Source organism: Wasmannia auropunctata, unplaced genomic scaffold, assembly GCF_000956235.1.
Source record: "Wasmannia auropunctata unplaced genomic scaffold, wasmannia.A_1.0 LD334204.1, whole genome shotgun sequence".
NCBI lineage: Eukaryota > Metazoa > Arthropoda > Insecta > Hymenoptera > Formicidae > Wasmannia > Wasmannia auropunctata.
The window spans coordinates 494,140-517,745 of NW_012028686.1; the positions used below are offsets into that span (position 1 = coordinate 494,140).

Sequence of the window (23,606 nt, forward strand, 5' to 3'; positions counted from 1 at the left end):
TCCCGCGCTCCCTCGTTTCTCCTCCTCCTCCTTCTCCTCCGTTTCCCTCGCTCGTGATCCCTCGCGTCGTTTTCATCCGCGCTCCTTCGCCGAAATGACTGTTCCTCGACACTGCAAAAGCTGTGACAATGACAGTTTTGGGCAGGGCGCTCTTTCACCGTTGCCAGCTGAGGGAAACCGAAGACAAACAGGAGAGATCTCGCGACAGTAAAACCGCGGGTATGACAGTGTGTTTCACGATTTCCAATACATAGCCCGCTTTGTGATTCTTGGCTCGACACTATCGGCCTCTTATCGGAAGGAAGGAGGCAGGAATCACCTCGACGGCGTATATGCTGGGCCACGAGTCTGCTTTACGACGCAACAATTCCCATTTCGCGTCATAAAGTTGTTTTCTTTCATAGCATTGCAAACCGGAGTTCCAAAGTAGCGACTGTATAACGCGACTTAGAAGTAGGTATAGTCGGTAAGAGTCGTTAATGCTTACGCGTATTCTGTCGTGAACGTCTATAGTACGTTTAAATGTATTCTGATAATACTATACTAAATCGTAAAAGTTAAACTGTATTACTGAGAAATACAAATTGATACAGAGAATTATACAAATTAGGTCTTATATTTGTACAACTCCAATATTTTAGCAAACCTATATCCGAAGTTAGTTTTGTTACGTTCATAATTATCACATATTTTTTATCCAAAAGTCTTTTTACGTGTAATAATCACGTTTCAATACTGATTTCACAATATTAATATCGCGTAGGCAAAACATTTATATGTAACTTTATTATTATCCAGAGTATTCGAGCGCAACGTTTCAAGACGTTCAACTTGGTCCGGCTTAACCACAGCTGATATTCTGCTCGCCTTATACGACGTCACGTTCCGTTGACCACTATCCCCGAAGAATACGCTACGTGCGCGCATCTAAGCGGTATCTATGTTGCACCGAGTACGTATCCTCAACTTTTATCAGCGTTCGCACTTCCGTTTAGTCTCTTGAGGTTCTTGCCAAGTAAAAACGCGCAGATTCGAAATCGCATTCGAACTTCAACCTCGATTCGGATGGAAACTAAGGCTCACATACTCTCAGTAAATAAAGCGAATCTTCTCTTCTAACTATTAGATTGATATGAGTTTCAAACTAAAGCAAAAAAATATCTCGGTTAAAAGTATTAATATCTCGCCAAAAGTATTAAGAATTTAGTAAATTATTTAGTAAACTATATTAATTAATGTGCATTTTCAAAAAATATTAAGATATTTTATTGCTAAATATATTTTAATATTTAGTACAGCTTATATAAATGTTTTCGTTTTTTTTATTTGTGTAAATGCTGTGTACATCATGATTAAATCATCTTAAAAATTTTATAATTTAGTTTTTGTTGACATAAAAGACCAATTTACATTTTAATTGAAAACCACATAGAAATGTTTTTCTATGCAATGGATGGATAAAATATCTTCACTCTCAATTGTAATTTTGATAAAAAATTAGAAATCAAAGAAGTAAAGCATAAAATAAATAACTTTGAAGACATAATCATATTTTAAGACATATACATATAACATCCAATGTTATGATTAATAAAATCTAAATAATGTAATATTTATATATTTAAAAAATAATATTCTATATGTATACATATGTATAATATTTTCAATATGCTTGTATTGTATATTGTATAATATATTTATGTTATATAATATTTGAGTCGATGTACGGTGTATCAAAATACTTATTGTTAGAGATAAAATTAGCGGAGAATACGAGAAAGTAATAACATATATGTATATTTTTATGACCTTCTATGGCGCGGTCCGATGTACAGCAAATGATACTGAGAGCTATTACGAAGCTTTAATAACGAATGAAAATGCTTCACATTCTCATCGTTTAATTAATTCCTTCCGGCCACAATGTGACGGTGAAAAAGTATTTAATTACTCTACACATGGTGTGTAAGTTTTATGCAATCGTTAGCCGTATGGCTTCACGTGGTAACATTAAAACATTACGATGGTTATTATTCGGCCATATCCATTAAAAAACATTATCATAATTACAATGTAATGCTAGCCGCAACGGCTTTTATCTGAGAGAACGAATTAAATATAACGAACCAAAATTTCCTGTCTCCCGTTTTTATATCCTATAGAATTTTTGTCACCACAACGTGTCTTCTTTTTCTTTTTTTTTTCAAAACGAGAATAAATTTGTAGTGTCACCTCGCGCATTAACATTATTTTTTTTAATAATATTCATTTAGAACAATATACATTTTTACAAATGTGAAAATACCAGCAAAATGAAAGTGAAACTATCATAGACTTCTATCTCTTTATGCGATTCTTAAAGCTTAAAATTTATTACGAAAGTCTTTCTGCACTTTATTTGTTTGATATAACGAAATGTTATTAGCAAAACTTTCCTAATTAAAGCTAAATTTAACTGAACTATAGATTGTAATTCCAATAACTTTGTAGGACATTTGTATAGATTTGGCGTTGCATTTTGATTGCTAGTGAAAATTTTGTACCTGCACACTTGTTCAAATATTCAACTATTTAAATCTATTTACTCTGTTTGACCGTAGTTATATGTAATTATATGGTAATTCATTAATAGAGTTTTAGATATTTCTGTCAAATGTGTGTCCTTTAATTCTTCACGCGATACGTGCATTTCGTAATGGAGTATCTTATTTGACTCGCTGAACCGCGTACGTACCGTAACAAACTTCGCGTACACAAGTGTACGTGAAATGTAAATGCACAAATTATACCATTTGAGTATGGCTCTAGTTTATTTGTTCTGCCGAAAACGTAACTGCATTAAACGGATTAAAGGAATGCATTAACTCCGCACGACGTTCTGCCATACTCCTCAGCAGGTCGTCAAAAGTTTAAGCCGATAATTAATGTGTTACCGTCGTAACACGGTTACACCGTAACACGGTTAATTCAATGTCGACTGTTATAATTAAATTTAGAACCAGATAGCGGGCAAGGTAGTTAGCCGCAACCTACAATGCGGCCAGGTACAATGCGACACGCTGCACAATGTTATGTTCGTCAGATACCAATCGCGGCAACAATGCATCTCGCGCATTATCAACGTCATGTGAATCGCAATTCAATTTGTAACTCGCGGACGCGCGCCGTGAACGTCTAATCGGTTTTCAGATAATCTCTATCGCATTTGGCTCGCCGCGTTCGCGGACAGAAAAAAAATCGTTTCCCTGTGAGTTCAGAGGGAGAGTTCACGCACACGCGCGCCGCTGATATACGCGAGCGAGCCAAGGTATACGGGAGGGGGAAAAAAACCAACGTGCGGTGCAAACGTCGGGAATCTGGCAGTCTAGTCTGGTAGAGATTTTATCGGACTCACCGGTAACCTTGAGGTGATAGGGTAACTGAGCTCGCCACGTGTCCTGCATTTTCCGATCGGGCGCGACGCATCGATATTCCCCGGCTTCCTGGTACACCACCCGGCTCAGAGCGAGGGGCCCGGGCCCACCCACCGGATCCATTCCAGGTCCGTGGCCCCAACAACCGCCGTCGCACTCGAGGGTCACAGCACCGCCGATCTGTACCTCCATCCTTCGAGAATCGGTCGCTTCACCGTTCAACGCTTCTGCTTCGGTCTCCATATCTGGATCATCTAAATGCCATTGATTTAAATCTCTCAACGAGCGGCAAACTTGAAAGTCGGACTTAAATTTACGTGGTCACATATTGCAGGAAGATGAGATAATGCACAGAAAGTAATTTACAATATGGACATAGCACGTCAGGAACGCTTTTACACTTTTTTCCTATTTTCTATATTTTTCTCCTATAATTTTCTATATTTCGTGAATATGGCAAAAACGCGATGAAAAATATGTGGTCACTCATTATAAAAGTATCGTAATATCTTCAAATAAAATTTTATATATTTCCATCTAAAAACCTAACGTGCTCTCACATATGTTCGTTATATCTTAAATTCCACACTTATACACAAATTTTTCCTAAATGTCACGAAAAAAAATGTTAAAGTGTGTCGCAACTACTGTAATTAGTAGTTTTTACAAACTGTAAATATGCCGAACATAATTTTTCAGCACATTCATCTTTTACCGTAATATTAAATTCCTGATTCGACATCGTCCATCGTCATCGATATCGAGGAACTACTGTGGTATCAGAAATCAGCGGCACGTACGAGAGATAAAGTTCGGGCAGTATCTCTCTACCCCCTCACGTGCCGGGTTCGACAAAATCTTTTCCCCACCGCGACGTTACTGTCGGTTTCAACTTCTACCCTTCCTCATCCCTCCCGTCCTTTTCCGATTCCACCTATGGAATTATACGGCTACGATTGTTTGCTCTCGAGCTAGCGCTATGTCCACAATTGTAAAGAGAGAGAGAGAGAGAGAGAGAGAGAGAGAGAAGGAATGAGTGAGAGAAGAGAGAGACAGAGAGGGAGACAGAGAAAATGCGAAGAGAGGGACAAGAGAGTAGATGGTGTGCGGGAGCTGCTCGTATCTCTGCTCGGGAATTAGAGCCGGACTGCTACTGCGGAATTCGGCTGAGAAAGAGAAAGAAGCGGGGCAGGGGGATGGAAGGTAGCAGTCCTTTGAGTTAGCAAGCTGATCCTCCAGCTCATCCTATAGCAAAACAAAGGGATCAAAGTGGTGCGGATGCGATAGGAGGCTTTCACTTCCTCTCACGGTCGCTCGGCTCCCAACTATACCTCGTTTGTCTTGTAGTTTGTTCGGAATTTTACAGCAAACACCAGCCGCTGTGGCGCTTTAACAAACACAGGAAAGGAAAAGGGAGAGGACGGAGGGCCCGGTAATCAGGCTCGATAATTTGACGTTTTTCGTCAGCCAGCTTTATTCTCCTCTCTTCAACAGCTCTCGTTATCTTCAAATTTGATCTGCGTCTCTTCTTCTACAGTAGCGGCTTGTGATCGTCCTAAATCTTAATGCGATTCGCGTGCGCTAAGGTGATTAAGGTTCTCATATACTCGTCCGTCTGTGATCGCGTTATCTCTAATTACTTTGATATGCCTTTCGTGTTCCTGCTAATTGAATTATGCACATCCAAGATGCTTTGTTGAATCGAATATTTGAACATTATAGAACATCACATACTATCATTAAGTAACTTTCTGGTGGATGTAATTTAAAATACATATAATAATTTCTTTTTCTGTATAATGTTAATAAGAATTATAAAATATTATATTTAAGCACATACATAATATATGTCTAAAAAATAGTGTAAATTCGCACCATTTATATACTGGTAACATTCACGAGAAAAATCTGTTCTTCGCCTGCCGATGGCGCTGGTCTTATCACTCCTGTCCCTTTAAACTACGTCCTATCTGTAGACTGTCTACAAGCCGGCGAAATTAGCGCGTCGGTTTAAACCCGCCTTGACGTTATCCGGCGGATAAGTAATCCAGGAGGAGATTCGAACAGGACATAGTAGCAGTGTAATCGATAATTCCCACGAAGGAGGATGGTTGGTTTATAGGTGCTCTCGAGCCATCTAAATTGCGTAGAGATTAGGTGCTCGGAAGCCCGTATCCAGCATCGTCGGTCGAAGGAGCAGACGAGAGATCGGGAGAGAGAGAAAGCAGGAGGATGAGAGTGATAGAGAAGAGTAGAGAACTAGATAGAAGACAAGAGGATGGGGAAAGAGAGACGAGGGCAGCGGGTTTGAGATGCAGGGAGCGCATCGCCCTCTGGTTATAATGGCAAGATGGAAGGAATGGGGCTAGGTAGGAAATTTGCAAATTTTCACGACGGGGCACGGATAATTTCCGGTTGGCTCGGTGGTTTCCGCCCTTGACAAATGACTGTGGTATCCGGTTATTGGCTGCAGCGACGAGCCCCTTCGCATTCCGAATCAGGGGGAATGTCTCTTCGAGCGCTATCAAATGCATAGGGGGTAGACAATACATCAGGTAAAAGATGCACTGCAGCGTAATTAGGTATCTTTCGTCGGCGCTACCTTTGCTTTATACATGTTTTACATTAAAAATAGCATTATTTTAATTTATTGATTATTTAATTTACTAAATTTAATTTACTGATTTATAAAAACATAACTTAGCAGACTGTTGTGTTCTATATTCAAGAATATAGTTAGTATAAAGAAATTTATTTTCATAAAAGTTCTAAATACCTAATATTCTTAAATTAGTAAAAGAATTTTTGTATTTTTACATTCTGTTAACTTTCAAGTAAGTAAATCTAAAAATATGTAAGTTAGTAAGTGAGGTACTCAAAACACCGAAAAGAAATTTTAATTTTATATGTTTTACTAGTTAAAATTTTTACTAGTATATTATACTATACTTAAATTTACATTATACTCTTATGAAATAAAGAAATATAATGAACTTTAAAACTTCTAGGCAATACTTTTCATTTTCCTTTTTTAGAACAAGATTTTTAATAATAACATAATTCAGACAAAAAGTGTAAAAATACAAATATTATGATACAAATTAAAGATTAATTGCTTAAAAAGTAATACAGTTATGTGGTATTCAATACGGTATGAACATAAAGCAATACGTTCAGAAAATACATAAAAGAAATGTCTACCATAATTAAATTATTTTGTAATATCTTATTGTATTATTTTGTCAACCGTAATAGTTCCATGTTGTCAATATAAAGGTTTATTATTTTAATTGTAGGATTATAAAAATTGATAACTGAAGGTATTGTAGAATTTTCCATTTAGCAAGTTAAGTTACGAAAACCTACAAAACTATTCTTTTCGAAGGAATACTCTTCCTTTTCTTTTCATCGAAGGAGATACATTTATTAACTTGACGTTTCCGCCCGAATGCACGGGGAAGTCCTACGTATATGCTATTGAAAGCGACAAAGTGGCGTGACAACGATTTACTCACAGCGAACGTTGAGAAAATATCCGATGCTGGTGAAAATGCCGAGCATATGCCGCGTATAACACTTGTACCAGCCGCTCTCGGCCCGAGTGATTTTTGTGAAGTTCAACCATCCGTCATCGCTCTGCTCCACGGGGGGCGGTCCATTGTCTGAAACACAAGCGGAAAGCTCGTGGATATACGAATTAACGCACTGGAAACACAGCACGCACGGTCCGCGGATTTGCGTTAACGTCGTCGCGCAGTCGGCGCAGTTCGCGTCAGTCGAGCGAGTTGGCTGCAAGCGACTTCTCTCGGCGTTCGCGATTTCGCGACATTTTTCATAGAGACAAAATTGCCATACACGCAATTCGATAATTAATTACGAAACCATTGGCAAGACAAAAGCAGGGCAAAAGTGAGAGTTTAATTAACGTTACAGTTTTAGCTTTAGAACGTTAATTTTTTCCTGTGTGACGCATAATGATGTTAATTTGTGGACGTATTATTTCAGCAGAAATGTATGTGGCAGAATGTCATATGTACGTGATTCCCTGTTAACAATAGCATGGATTAGACACAAAAATTAGATCGTAAAAAGCTACTTTAGAGCCAAGATAATATTATGAAAATGTTAATTAATGATTTTATCTCGCTTATATTATTACCGAAATTGTTGCGCTTTTAAAACGACGTCAACCACTTATTCAGATAACCCAATTATACTGATTATGAAACGCGTATCGTTTACGTAATTAAAAGCTCTTGGATAGTGGATTTAAAATTGTATTGACAGACTATTTGTTTATTCTTAATTTGAGAGAGATAGAGAGAAATAGAGAAATAAAAATAGAGAGAGAGAGAGAGAAAGAGAGAGAGAGAGAGAGAGAAAGGAAGGGAAAAGCTGTGGCAAATCTTTCGTTCAAATTATTCACAAGATAATTAAAATAATTACGCAATACGTTAATCTGAAGTGCGACACGTCATTGCAGTGGTATTAAAAATTTATTATATATGGCGGCGATAGCACTTGCATTATTAATTTCGAACAGAAAATACTTGAATTGGCGAAAATAATCGAAAAGAAAAATCCGAAAGGACAGTCATTCGATTTATTTATAGGTAAACGCGGAAGTAACTCTGAGAGAGCCGATATCAATTCGCTGGCCTCTCTTTTGCCCTTTGCCGCCAAACTTTCATTTAGCTGTAGCCTTTTTCTTTCTTCATTATTTCGGCACTATCATCACCGGTTCACCCCTTCTCTCTGTCGACCTCGTTACAGCGAAGCCGCGGATTCGGCACAGCTGTCGGATTGGCTACTTCAAAGTATACCGCTCCCGCGAATGTGGAACTATCCTGGGGAACAAGGGAAGAGCGTAGTCGGAAGACACACTCATGAAAGGTAGGGAATTACGAAGGGGGGGGGGAGGAGAAGGAGAGGAAGAAAACGCGAAAAGATATCGGGAAAGAGCTGAAGGCGGAAGAGAGAAGAAGTGGATTCCATGTATCGCCAGACGCGGAGTTTCGTGGCGAAACTTTTATATAGGCCGGCCATAATCACGGGAAGGGTGGTGGGCCATTCTACTAAAGACACCGCTCGCCTTTAACGTTGCCAAGGCATGCTCGATTGTGTTAACGGTACAGAATCCTTGGCGAACTTCGTGAGATGCGGCGCCGTTTCGCATGAAACAGGGCCAGGCGACTTGGTCCAAAAAAAAAGCACGACATTTCCGGTAAGTTCCGGGATTCAGCCAATTTGGCCGGGAAATGAACGAAGCCAACTTGAAGTAAATTGCGACAGGGGACGAAGAATTTTCTGCCAAAATTAAACACAGAAAAATTTCTCGCATAGTAAATTATAAATCTGTGTTTTGAAATTGACATAACATACTCTTATCGTTGCACTAACATCTCAGCAATTTTTTAACTATTAAAACTTATTATTTTACAAAAATCAGATTGTAATAAAATATTAGAGACATTTAAATTAGAATATATTTTGTATTGTGTGCGCTTTGAACTTTTCGTCGGTATAAACATAATTTGTCCATTATTATGTTTTAATTGAAAGAGCGAAACAACATACACAAATGAATAATCGAATAATTCAAATAGAAGTGAGTATGTAATATATTAGTCGCTTATTGGCGATATTTCACATCTTTTCTATTAGATTACACGCTTAATAATATAATTGACGTTGAAACTGTCGAGCAAACTCCCATGCGATCGTTGTATTATGATTTATGCTCACATGATCATAATAACTTGACAATTTTATTTTCATAATTTATCAAAATTACAACAATAATAATTGATTTATTAGAATTACGTAATTTTAATCCTCTCGAACTAAAAATATGACATAAAATAATAAAAAATTAATTTAAACATACAGCGATTTCTATTTTAAATGACGAAAATTAACTTTCGAAGCAAAATTTTATTTTTGCAAACTAATTGTCCGAGATAAACAATCTGGCACTCATGAAAAGTGATAGAATCATAGCTTTCGAATGAGATCAAGTTCTCGCTGTATTTTTTCTTCGTGGAGATATCGATGATTATTATCCATCTCGATGAAGAATGTCTTTAAAGATAGAGATTTTCAGACAAAAAAATTTATTTTCATAATTAATCATTGATATCTCGCAAACGAACAATTTGAGAGCATGAGCAATAAACATGAACTGAAAACGATAGAGTCATAGCTTTCGAACGAGATTATTTCGCTGCAATTTTTCTGTGCAAAGATATTGACGATTATATCAACCGTGTGATTTTTCGATCTAGTAGCAGAGTTGAATAGCGCGTGTACGCGGTTGTCTCGACGCGTTGTCTATCACGTTACAAAGCATGTGTACTGTACACGTTTTCGCGCCTGTTTTTTTTTAGTAACGGATTAGCACACCTGTCAAATTACATCCAAAAAGTGCGCACGGCGCTCTTTCATGAATGGTGTATACCCGCTAGATTTTCTAAACGCTGTAACTACATGAAAAATCGACATAGCGACGTGCAATAAAAATCAATCCTCTAATACCACACAGATGCCTACGTTAAAAACATACGTGTTCATCATACTATGTGTGTGTGTCTATATATATTTATATAAAAGTATAAAAGTTTTATATATAGAAACTTCTTCGTAATTTATTGATGAGCGTTTTATTTTTATACAAATAAAATGTTCATCAATAAATTACGAAGAAGTTTGTATATAAAACTTTTTATATATGTAATAAAATTTTATATATATAATAAAAATATTAAACTATCTAAAAAGTATAAAAAATGACACTAGTTTTGTCACACTTTTTTTCCTCAAAAATATAATGTCGTTATAAGATATTAATATTTTAAAATATTGTTTAACTAAAATATTAAATATATCAGAAAAATGGCAATAAGAAGAAAGAATATAGGTATAATACAGTTAAAGAAATTAAATTTAATCGATAAAACAAAGACATTTATAAACTGACAGCAACTGATAATTATTTCTTCGGGCATAAATTGCGGACTTCACAGTTAATAAAATTGCAGACTCGAAACAGTATCTCGGAATTATTCTGGATATATCATTGGAGTTTTGATATCCCCGCTTTGTAAGCCATCTCCGAATGACGATCGTATAAAAATCGACTTCCCCTTAAGCAATTTCACACAGCTGACGCCCCTCCCGTTTCTCCTTGCAAAATGTTCCTGCGTCCAATGTATCGGCGTGATAGATCATCCGACAGAACCGTGATAAATTATTTTCACGTTTTTACTTCGATCTTTGTTTGAAAGTTTTCCCAACATGCTGCAAGATGTCCGGAGAATACCCACCACTTTGGTATATACAATCACAAATTACACAGTGCTGGAAAGGTATGTCGGCTTAGTTCTAGCTTCATCGTTTAAACATTCGTTAGCCTCAAAGCGAATCGTGGCTTTGTAAAGCCATATTGCGAAATCGACTATTTGCACGACTACTCGTTGCAATACGGGAAATCGGCGGGAGAGTCCGAATTTGCCAGACTTGCCTTTCCTGTATAAAGGCTTTGAATGAGAGGTGAACGTGCTTTCTCGAAGAGGAATGGGACGTTTAATAAGAGCAACCGTACCAAAAAGAAATTGGGAATGGGCGGTGGCGGCGCGGCAGCGGCGGCGGCGGCGGCAGCGGCGGCGGTGGCGGCAGCGGCGGCGGCGGCGATGGCGGCGGCGGTAGCGAGTTTGGGCGAAAGGTTCGCGAGCGGCGAAGGCATTGCCCGGGGCGGATACGTGCTCCAAAGGATATTAAAGTATTTTAATTGCAGCGGATCTCGCGGAACGCGCTGGAAGGATTTATTCGAAATCACTCGATTGAGTCTATGAATAGGGATTAAGCTTGGCCCCGCTGCCGCCGGCGCGGCGTTGGCTCGGCGCGGAGCAGCGTCGCGCCGAGCGAATTCCAGACGTCAGGAGTGGAAGGCAGAAATAATTGAATATTTAATAGGATAACTCACATATAGCCGCTTCCCGTCGCAGCCGCGCGGCGTCATCCGTCACGACGACGGGACGTCGATTTTTCTGTCACGTCCCGTGGCTGCCGATTAATTATACAGTCTGCCCGGACGTAATACGAAGACGGGGACGACTTTAATAAATCTAGTTATTTCGTAGCCAGTGCACACATAAAAAAAAATTATTTCACCGATCTGCGCGGTGAACATCCTCGCATAAAAGGCCGCGATTTCCCTATCTGCCTGTGGCAGTAATATTGACACGAGGAAGATATTGTCTGTCGGAAGCAGAATTGGAGGAGCATACATACATCAAACGAGATCTGCGATCCGAGATATTCGTTGCTGAAACATCATAGTGCAAACGATTATATCGGCAACATGGGAGTTTAATTAATTTAACAGCGAGGGGCCAGGATTATTCTCGAAGAGAGAGAGAGAGAGACAGAGAGAGAATCAAATTTCAGATATTAAATTAAACAAATAATTAATGTCACGAATGTAATACGACTGACAGCCGAATATTTCATTATCAACAATTTAAAAAGGCTTTTATTCCGGAAATTGTTGCTACAGTGAACAGCCCGCATATGTGAACGTAATGTGCAAGTTCAGTTTTAATTATTTAATTAATCTTGATCATTACGATCATTGCTTCTATATCATAAATCGTTACTTTAGTCAGTATTTAAATTAATACTAAAGAAAGTTGTAGTATCACGAAAATTCTGTTTCTCGTTTGTATTAAAAATTAACAAATTTGTATAGGTACAAAGTTAAACAAGAAAGGGACTTCTGTGGTCATCAAGTACCTAATTTTTCTATTGCGATATACGATATAGGAGTACCCGCGGTGTAAAAAGTCACGGCACGTCAGACGTACAGCTAAACCGTTACTTTAGAGCAGTATTTGGCAATAATTCTTGTTGGAAATCGCAGTGCCTTCTGACGTTTGGTAATAACAGGTCGTCCATCATAGTTCTTATCACTCGTACGCGGCTGATCGCAGCGGAAAGTGACGGCTGCAGCTGTTCTCAGCGTTTTGTGTAACTCAATAACGAGATAAACGAAACTACACAATCAGTCCAATTTTTCGAATTTTCAGATCCTAGATTGATAACGCCGTTCTTTTTATTGATGTTCCAAAAGAACTCGCGTATTAATTCGCGCGTTCAATTTATACGCTCTCTAATGTGATATTTGCACGGCAAGAAAGTTTCATATATTGTAATCTCAGTTAATTTCTTCATTAAAATGTAAAATTGTATTATTAATATGAATTAAAGTTTTCAAAGCAAATACAGAGAGCTAATATCAATTTGCTCGAAAATGATAATAAAATTTAAACAGGTAATTGTGCAAAGATAAACGTTATATTTAATCCATAATTCATGGCTATGCGACCTATAGAGAATAGCAGAAAGTGCAATAACATTGGGCCATAAATCCTTACGTCTTCTCGGCGTAATCATTTTTACACGTCTTTCGACTCCTCGAATGTATCAAATAGCGTAGAAACGCGCACTTTATTTTCGTGACACTTCCATCGCGCGACTTCGTCGGCGCGTCAAGGGAAGTATAGTTTTGTGCAAAGTTTTAACGGACAATAAATAACTCAAGATCCAGGGACGGGAAGACGCGATCGTGATTCACTCGAGATGTGAATGGCGCGTTGGGTGAAATCTCTATCGAATCTCGAAATTGTTATTCGCGATTGTGATTTACGCCAAGCGAGCTTAGTAATGCTTCATCGTAGCAGAGCGGCACGGCGCAGGCTGCGTCGCGAATGAGCTTCTCGTTTGAGTGCCTCTCCAGTGCTTTTCTGATTAATTCAAGAGAAATTGTAATTTCCACTCCTATCGTATAAAGTTGATCGAAAAGGCAGTCTTGCGTAAATACGCGGATCGGGCTACGTAAAGGGGATTAAAAAGGTGTTTCTTAACGAGCAGAATACGAACGTGGAAGGGCGGATTAAAAAAGTTGGTTGAAAAGCGATTTAATCGGCCGCGTTAAAACTCGGGTTGCTTTTTCGATGGAACACTCGACGTGCGCGGCGCTGCTCCCGCGCCGGAGACCATTACCTGGATTCGTGCGTGCTGATTCTTTGCATTGATTATAACCGGCGCAAATTTGCTAAATAGAAAGAATAATAATATCCGAATAAAAGCGGAACAGAGCCATTTCAATTTAGTTACAGTGTTACCTATTTCTGAAATGCCGGCCGAAACTAAGCACGCAACACGACGGGAAACGTTTTCGATATAATATAAATATAATTAATACTGAATGATATATTATTAACACTGTATGCAAAATGCTATAATTAATGCTTAATGCTAAATGATATAATTAAACGCTAAACTAATACTACTAATATATGTCCTACGTTAATATTTTAATTTTAAAAAACTATTTAGCGTGCAGAGTAATAGATGGTGGAGAATAAATGGGATTAATTTGAAATTATTTCGTGTTTTAATCGGTTTGATATCAGAAAATATGTATCGGCATGCGGATACGTCAAAAAATCCATTTCCAATTGTAGCCGAAGCGCAACCCAGCTCGCGTTTGCGGAATGCAGGGCGGCACGCTCTTAAATATTTATCGGCGCCCGCGCCCGGCTCGCACGCAGCAAGGAATCGCGATTCCGATTTTCACTCGAGGAAGTGCATGGCAAAAGCGCCCGGCCGACCCGGCGCGGGCGTAGCGTAATATCCTGACGCGGGGCGGGATGCACCTAGGCGAAAAGTTCGCCGGCGCAGCGAATACGTTTAACGAATGTAATGGGTTCACCCGCTTAAACGGTACGGTCTAATCAAGAAAGTGGTCTCCCCGGCGAACTCCGCGCGGAAATCCCTCTCGTTCTCTCCGGTTTCGTCCGGCTCCGGCCGTTCTCCCTATCTTACCCCGGCTCAAGCCGCGCTGATTGACGATGAATAAAGGAAATTATGCTGCGGCGAGCTTTTATTCGCCGCACCGGCTAAAAAGCAACGTCGTTACCGATCCTTGCGAACGGCGGAGTATACATCCGTAAATCCTGTTCCAGAATCCAAATCGGGCGGGCGAGAGAGAGAGAGAGAGAGAGAACCTTAATACCGAAAAGGGTTTAGAAATTGTGGCGATGTGTACGATTTGGTAACCACTGGTAACGCCGAACGAATTCAATTTGGCTTAATAAAAATATAGTTGGCCGGTTAGCGGCAAACCGGGCTCGTGCAATAACATCTCGTAATACACGACGCTTTATGCAATTTAATTATGCTAATGACCGGGCGATAACGGAACGTGGAATATGCGGAATTTAATGGATAAACAGATTTTTGCTAGTATATATGTGTATTGAGAGCCGTATCTGCGATACGGGTATAGCGTAACCGAAATTTAATACCGTGACTACAACGGCGCGTATTGTGAAATTTATAGTCCTGGATTTCATGCGTTTCCATATTTTCGCAATGTATGTACGATAGCAAAACGTTTCCGGTAAAGCGGGCATCGCTACCTGGCCATCTTTAAAACATGTACAAAATGAACAAATTCTTTTTGAAAATTTTGTCGATTTTTATACATATATATGTTTTTTTTTATAAAAATGATATTTTTTTTCAAAGCCTTTTGTAAATAACAATTATTTTAATAGCTTTCGATTGATTTTTTAAAAATTTTGAGTTTAAAGCGGACGCTTCAAACTTGTATAAAAATGCGCGGCTGCATTTCATATCTATGACGGTGCATTGCTATTGAAAAAAAAATCTTTTCACACGTGAAAAGATATGCGCTTTCTTTGCGAAAGGTGTATTCATTAAAACAAACGTTATTCCGCCTTCCTTTGACGGATGTAACGTAGTGTCTATGCGGTATCCATTACGCAAAGTTACACGAAGGAAATGATGAAACAGATAATGTTGCTTTTCGCATGCAAAGCCGAAAGCGGATATCCGATAGTAGTCAATGCGCTCGAAATTGCATCATTTCTTTGCTGTGTCTTTCATGAGTAATTTATATGAAGTATTTCGGACACAGACTTTGACCCCTTTGGGAAGAGTTTTCTTTTGCCGAAGATTTTATCTCTCCCTACTGCTTTTTTATTTTCAATTTTAATGTTTTAACTGCAACCTAAATTAAATTACCACTGAATAAAAGTATACTTTGGGAAATAAAAAAGGAAGGATGTTGCTTCGATAAAGAAATCTGTTTTTAGAGCTTCAGTCTCTTAAAAATTTTTAAGTTTTGATCACGCTATCTTAAGCCAACGATGCGCGACTTTATGAATTATAAAGGACGTCCTTAGAAGAATATAAAATCAGCGAAAATGTTAGAATCTTACTTTACTCCTCATTACTGGTTGAAGACATCAAGTTGAGAGATTGCCTCATGAAAGTCATTAACTTAATAAAGTAAACCAGGGTGAAGCAATATATATGATAACGGAAGGAAAGTGTAATTATTTGTTACCTCCGTTTTGCGTTAAGCGCATGCAGGTTATTTTGCACTATTAATCGTTAATATACAATTATTACTTGTTAATCTCCAATTGAATTCAAGTCAAATATATTACCTTTGATTTAAAAAAATATCCACATATAAATTCTTTTTTCATCATTTTCCAGTGATATCGATTAGTTCTCTTTGCCCTACAGAAATTTTATTTCTTCTACTTCGCTACGATGATAACTTCTCGCGGATTTATATCGCTTATTCCAATCAATGAACACCTCGATTGGGAAGATAAGGCAGATTAAACTTGGAATATGAAATAACGGTGAGATTAAAAGCCATGAAGCGTTCAGGAACCGCAGGAAGGAGGGAATTATAGACAGTTTTAAATATTTATCAGGTCGTAGAAGCGGCCGCGGCCGGCGAGCTCTCCCAACGACAAAGAACACCCAAATGGTAATGAATCTATGCGTTTGAGTACTCCTTTTCGCGCGTTCGTCTTTTTGTAGATTTTAATACGAATTAATTATAAAGCGATTCTCGAAACACTGTGCTGCAAATCGCGATAATCTTGGAATCACTTTATATTTTGAGCGTAAGGCCACGTAATACCCAGTATCGTATCTTTGTTCATCCCAATCAGGATTACCCATTTTGATATCGTTATTAAACCATTATTTATTAAATTAATTGCTATTATTAAATATTAGGAATAGATATAGAAAGCTCAATTCTATTTTAAAATAACTTTTCTTATAGCATCTAAAATATTTTGTTTTTTGAAACACACAAGTTGTATCTTGATTAATTCTAGTTAATATCAAACACAAAAAAGAGATATTATTCATGTTTTAAATAATAAAACCTTATTCGTGTGGTTGTTCCACGTATAATATTTTCTTTCTATAATGTAGAATATATTACATTTATATAAATGCGAAAGATGCATTATAAAATATATTTCAATTTTAATGTTGACGAAAGTGTCATGAAATTGTTAACCCAGTAGCTGCATAATTTCCTTGTTTTGATACCCTGAAACATCGCGACGCAGTCACGTTGCACATCTGATGCATAATCACTCCTGCTATCTTATCTCTTTCTCTCGCGCAAATGCCGGCCAATAGGGCAGATTAGATGGAACAACGTGCTGCTCCGATATCACGCGCCGCGTGACACAGCTTCCTCGACGTGGCTCGCGTACGGCGATGGCACCGTAACCGCCGGCACGAAATTTACAATGCGGAAATAGGCGCGGCTGCAGCGTGTAGTGGTGCATCGAGACGGGGATAATATCGAGCGCGTACACCTGTCTATCGGAGCCGAATGAAAGCGCGCCGGCGAGAATTGCCGGGATGAAAGGGACCGGCGGCGGCGGTGTGGGGCTGTCCATTGTCCCGATTTCTGCCGGCGTCTGTGTGGTAGACTTGTCGCGCCCGTTGCGGTACGTAATAATGTGATTATGGGATGTACCACCTTACCCTTCCTACCCGATTCTCGGCGCCCGAGATCCCCGAGATTTAGGGGAGGTGGGACGCTGAGACGACAAGGTTGACGGAAATCGCGTGAATGCAGAACTTCGGAGCCCTCCCTCGTCTTCCTCAATCCCTCGCCCGAGCTAAGGACGGCGTTATTATGCCGCGAGCGGCGACATGCGTTTGACTCACCTAAGCATATCGTTGGTAATGGTTTAATTACGCGAGCATTACGACTGTTCTCGAGGAATGAGTCCGCGATATTGTTGCGTTACAGCGGATTTTGCATGAAAATAGCGAGAATCTCGCGCGCTATGCGGAAGGTGCATTTTCCAAAGCACATTAAGAATGCCGTTTACAATATTATTACTTTGAAACATTATTTGCGCGCTATGCGATAATTATAATATTATAATATGTACATAACTAGTGATTCGTATATAATTGTCAGAGCTCACGCGTTCTCTATTGCCTACACAATTAATCTTTCAATTTCAATACCGCAATTGCATTGTTGATTCATTCATTTTAAATGAAGAAGAACCAAATTTCCTCCCATAATGTTACAAATTTAATCGAGTAAGTAATTTTTATAACCCCGTTATTAACTGCCGTGACACACCTACTGCGACGATGTAAAGCTACATTTTACACAAATCAATACGTAAGAGCCTTTCTGTTTGGAAAGGTCCAACGCGAGAGGTGACTCGATAATTCGATTACAGCCGTGTTACTCTTGTGCTTAGTGCATTGACGCAACGCGTTTACAGATAAGTTTACATCTCCTTTAGAGTTATTACGACGCCGATATTACGCCGAGGGTCATGTGCATCAGATTCCACCCCATCCAAGTGCCTGTTTACAGTGATTAAATTATGCTCACGTTGCCGTTACACGTGCCCGCGCTAACGTGTCTACCTACAACGTGACGCGTTTCCTAGCTGCAGGGAATGGGGAGTTGCACGAAATAATGCACGTGCGCTTCGCCGTCTGCCACAACACTGCCTGCCGAATACGTGTGTATGTGCATATACAGGGCGCGCTGAAAGCACCCCTTTCTAAGTTGTAAATATTCGAAGTAATGTTAAAAAGAATGATGATTAAAGAGGTTGAATTTCTTTCCAAGCTTCTTCCACTTCTGTTGCTATACTTTCAGAATTTTCTTTATTCAATTAGTTCGTAATTGATTTACTGAAAATCTCATGAAAGATTATTGAGTATTATTTTATAACTTTATCGCAGTCAATCTTGAATATAATTATAACCAATGCTCAGATTTTGATTTTATTAAAATAAAGCTGGCTTAGGACTGAAAGAAAAATAATATTTGTCCAAAGATAATATTATTTATCTATCTTAATATATGTGGCACATGTTATTTTCGAGAATTCATGAAAGCTCTAGTAATATCTTCATATTTTATCAAGGTATAATCTATTTGAAATTAATCAATAGTTTGCGCTTAGCTAGAACGTGTTTGTTTACGAACGATGTAAATTATTAGGTTGAAATTCGCTTTGAATAAGGGGCTGTTTGTAGCGGCAATAACTCGTTAAAAATCTCATTACTGGACGTATTTAAATCGCCAAAATTTACCGGCCGTAGAAAATACGGATAACGCTATTGCCGAGAAGAGTTAATATTCACGCCACTTAAATGGTGAACTTAAACGAAAGATAAAATATAATGTAATAATATAAGTCAAATAATATAGTTATTATAATTATCTGATGCTTGAGCTCACGAAAAATTTGTGTAAAAAAACGAGTGACGTTATAATGATAAAGCAAAATGAAGATATCAACGATTAATTTACTAACTTTTTATTCGTATGTTAATTATTATATTTCCTTAAAAGTATTCTTTTCTAAAAATTTGCAAGTAAATTATAAATATTTTTATATTGATTGTAATCATTAGTACATAATATTTCTGCGAATGATTCAGTATAAATAACGAATCTCATTGGATCGCACCGATCTAAAGAAAGACTTTTTGTATAAAATAATAAAAAACTAAGCAGAAATAAAGAAATAAGTAAATAAGGAAGTATATTAAAAAATATCAAACAAAATATTTTCTGCTAAGGAAATAAGTAAGTAAAAAAATAAGTCAAATGGAACATAGTTCCTTCTATTCTGCGTAACGTACGAATTAAAAATCGAAAACCATAACATGTTATATTACTAGTTAACAGGATTATTTTGCGCGAGACGTTTCTAAAATGGATTACATTAATAAATTAGACGACCTTCCGGGCCCGAACGGGAAATCAGCCGAAACGCTGCGCGCGAGAATTCCATTCCTTTTTTTTCGTTCGCCACTTACCGCGCTGCCAAATTGGAGTACTGGCTGGATTGCTGTCTACCTCGCATTTCAGGCTGACAGACATCCCCTCGACGATCGGAATTCCAAAACCAGGTAAACGCGTTATCGCGAACGATGGAGTATCTGAAACAGGTATTAAGCAATTAGTGTCAATGCCACGACGTCGATGTACTCCGTGATATCACGGAGAAATATCAAAAAAAAAAAATGGGAGAAGAAATCAACGATATTATCAAGCTATTCTTACACCGCAAAGGAAACAATTTAAAATGATGTAAGATATAATTCTATCTCGCCTTCAGTATTCTATTTTCAAACGTAATCTCAAAATATCTTGAAAAGAAATACGATATCGTAGATATTGGAAGAAATACAAAATTCGTTCTGTTTTCGGCTTGCTATACTTTCGCGTAATATTTGTCTAAATAAATTCTATAACGAAATTCCAAATGAAAACAGTCTCGTTTAATAAGCAATTCAGAAGGTCACAGCAATTGCGAATGGCAATCTTATTTTGCAGACGATAGCAAGTCCGCGAGCTCGGTACTTCGCAATTTCCGAATAAGATTTCCGGTAATCTTAAAATGTATTGGCCGAGGTAATCTGATTTCTACGCATTCGAAAGTCATTCTTTGTACGACGGAGATTCTACGTACGGAGATATCGGCCAACTGCAGATTGAATCTTACGTGCACGAAAATAGCCAATTTTCGAATAAAAATAGTAGACTTTAAGAAGATAGATTACCAAGGATACAATTCACAATAGCGAATAAAAGAGTCTTTCAGTTAACTTCCATCTTTATCACTTTCGATCATTGCTTTTTCCGAGAGAAAAATAGAAAATAAGAAATGAAAAGTAAAAAATGTATTACATATGTAATATTTATATATTATTATGCATTATATATGCAATATATTGTTAAAAAAGATGTTAATTAATATTTTAATAAATTCAATCAAGAAATGACATGAATGTAAAAGTAAAACATTTTTGTGTAGAGAGGGGGGGGGGGGGAGAGAGAGAGAATAAATATCGGTAGTGAGAATAACATGGTTAAAGAGAGATGCTTTTTTACACGTATTGCATTCTCTTTCTAACGAAGCCACAGATGCTAAACATCAGAAAATAGCGAATGCGCAGTCTATACTTATTACGCGGATTACGCTTATGAGTAAAACATTCTTCGATAATATTATTGTACATTTAATTATTGTTCCAAATGCAGCCTGGATACAGAGAAAGATATCGTTCCTTCTGTGGTTAAATTAAATAACATTTCCGGATCAATAGTGCTCTACTATATTTACTCAACTTTTCAGTAATGTAAAAATACTTTTTACATTATAAATATCTGCTTAAATGGTTTGTTTGTAGGTAATCCGTAGCATGCTTATTTCCACTGTGGGAGTTCATTGTGACCTGCTTTTCGCGCGGAGTTTACTTCCCGAATACAAACCAGCTTTCCGCCCCGGAGCGACATTATGCGCAGCGACAAAACTTCACATCATCACTAAATAGATATAGCGCAAGGAAATGAGAAGAGAGAGAAAGGGGGGGGGGGGCGAGAAGGGTGAGGGCTGGTTATCAGAATGCTCGTTATAATGAAGAAGTAAATCCCGAGAGATAGTAATTGAACACATCAAGTGCCTCTAGAAATCAAATGTAATCGTCGGAGGTGACGTGTACCTCCCGTTACCTCCGGCAATCGTCCCTCTTTCTCTTCTGCGTTCAGTACGGGCTTCCCTTCCGTGTCATTAACGACCAACGTGGAAGCGGATGACGGGTCTCGCTCGGGCATGTTCTGCCGGTGTGTATATAGGGCAACGGACGAACGGCCAACGAGGTTGGCAGAGAACGACCTAGAGGGGAGCGGCGAGAAGGGATGGTTTTCAAAATTGTCGTTGAACAAACGAGGTATAGACACGACGAGGTCGTGGCGAGTAATTAACGAACGGGACAGTCAAGATTTTACGGGCGCCGAGCGTCGTATTCGTTAAAAGGCCCCACTACCATCCCCGACGCCAACGACGAATGGTGGAAATATCCACGCGCACTGTTGGCGCCCCGGCGAGCGGGGTCGCTCGATGGCGCTGCGGCGGCGCCGCTCGAGCGATTTGCCGTTACCGTTATATCGCCGTTCGGCTCGTTAATATCACGCTGCGACTAACGGGACAGCCACCGAGGTCGCGGAATAAATTGGAGATGCGTCAAATTGCGCGAGAGGAGGAAGAGAGAGACGTGCCACGGGAAAGCGTGACGAGAGGGGTCGCGGTATGCGGTAGAGAACGCGCGGAATATCGGAAGCGGGACGCGAGAGAGTGGTGTAGAGAGAGAGAGATGGAAAAAAAATGAAAAAGTGAAGCAAGATAAAACGGAAGACGAAGCGACGTAGGAAGAAGGAAGAAGAGAAAGAGAGAGGGGACAACAAGGGGGAGGAGGGCGGCATGACTACCCAGGATGGCCAGGATGGCTCGAAGTTATTCACTCGGCTATAATAGCGCGGTGCTGGGACAATGCAAGCTTAATGAAAGCTTCTCTCCCCGGCGCACCGGCGACCTCATCCCTTCGTTCCCCTTGCTTTTCCCCCTTCCCCTTCCTATCCTGTAGTTCGCCCCGTAGTCGCCGACGTCACCGACGCCGCCGGGCACGCCGCACTGTAGTCCCGGTGCAACAGCGTAAACACCAAACAAAGGGAACAATGCGACACAGAAGTGTCCCACAGACCTCGATCACTTGATGAGAACTTTAAAGCGCGCCCGCAAACTACCGGTTCATCTTTTATTCCAGGATCGACACCGTGCGACCCGTTGGGTGCCGCCGTAAAATCCTTTTAGCGCAGAAAAATCCAGCGAAACTCTTTTTCTTGGAATCTGCTAATACGTCTCCGAGGCTTTTTATCGCGAGCGTTCTCCGTTTCTTCGTACAGTTTCGAATTTGCAACGCTCTTTTTTTTTGTACGTATCTTCTGTTTCTTTATTGTACCCTTCCTCACTAGGCGACGCCGGCTGATTAAGATTTGACGGTAATAGCAAGTAATTGACCGCTCACAACGGTGCAAATCGTACGAGCCGGATCGCGCGCGGACCTTTAAGACGACACGGGATTCCCATCTCTCGCTTAGAATGAATCTCTTCGAAAGAAATTTCTCCCGTTGTTTCAGCCGGAACGCCCGTAAACTTTATACGGACCGTTAAGCAAACCTGTATACGACCCACGGGAGAGAGGATTTCGTGAACGCGTGTACGTGAAAAAGGTAGAACGCACGAATATATGGCGACATTATTAAACGGCTGAAATTTGTTGTACATGTATAAAATCTATATCTGTTCTTATGCGCGATTTAATAACGATTGACGAGGTGAATTTCAGTAAATCTCCGGAATAACATGTGTAATTTTTAGTTGAACAAATTTCCAAGGCATAAAACTTGAAATAAACTGCAGAAATAATTTTATAGTAAATACTTTGAGCATAACTTTACATTCGTGGAAGTAATTTTACGAATTCAACGTAACGTGTGCACATTGTTATTTGCTACATTCGATATGCCGTTTCTGTTTGCCGAGATTGCTTTTTTACGCGAATCAAAATAAACGACGCAATACAACCGACAGTATTAATTCGCTTTAAATCAAGAGCGAACTGGCATCGATCCGAAGAAGCGCGAAAGCCGCGATTGCGAAAACAGGGACACGATGGCATTCGAATGCGAGATATAACGGCGAGAGAGAGAGAGAGAGAGGGGGGGGAACAGACAGAGAGAGACAGAGAAAGAAACGCGTCAGTGCAGACCGATTGCAAATCATTAAACAACCATCATCGGTATAACTGCGCCGTTATTGAGGCGACAAACCGCCGAATGGCTCTCGTTGCGACGCGATAATGTTCGTTGTATATATTTGCAGAACGACGAAATGGCGAGAATCGCGTGTGTAGTGTGAATACAAGCCGCAGGATAGTACCGGGAGCATA

General features: G+C 39.2%; 1 protein-coding gene across 2 annotated transcripts in view; it reads right to left on the reverse strand.

Moving 5' to 3' along the window:
• LOC105459178 (MAM domain-containing glycosylphosphatidylinositol anchor protein 1) overlaps nucleotides 1–23,606 on the reverse strand; it is a 334,285-nt gene that overhangs the window by 61,603 nt on the left and 249,076 nt on the right. For both annotated transcript variants that reach the window (XM_011704982.1, XM_011704981.1), the window contains exons 6-8: nucleotides 19,632–19,754; nucleotides 6,929–7,075; nucleotides 3,395–3,667 (exon numbers count right to left, since the gene is read on the reverse strand). In XM_011704982.1, coding sequence (XP_011703284.1) covers nucleotides 3,395–3,667; nucleotides 6,929–7,075; nucleotides 19,632–19,754 — 543 coding nt within the window. The remainder of the gene's footprint in view (nucleotides 1–3,394; nucleotides 3,668–6,928; nucleotides 7,076–19,631; nucleotides 19,755–23,606) is intronic.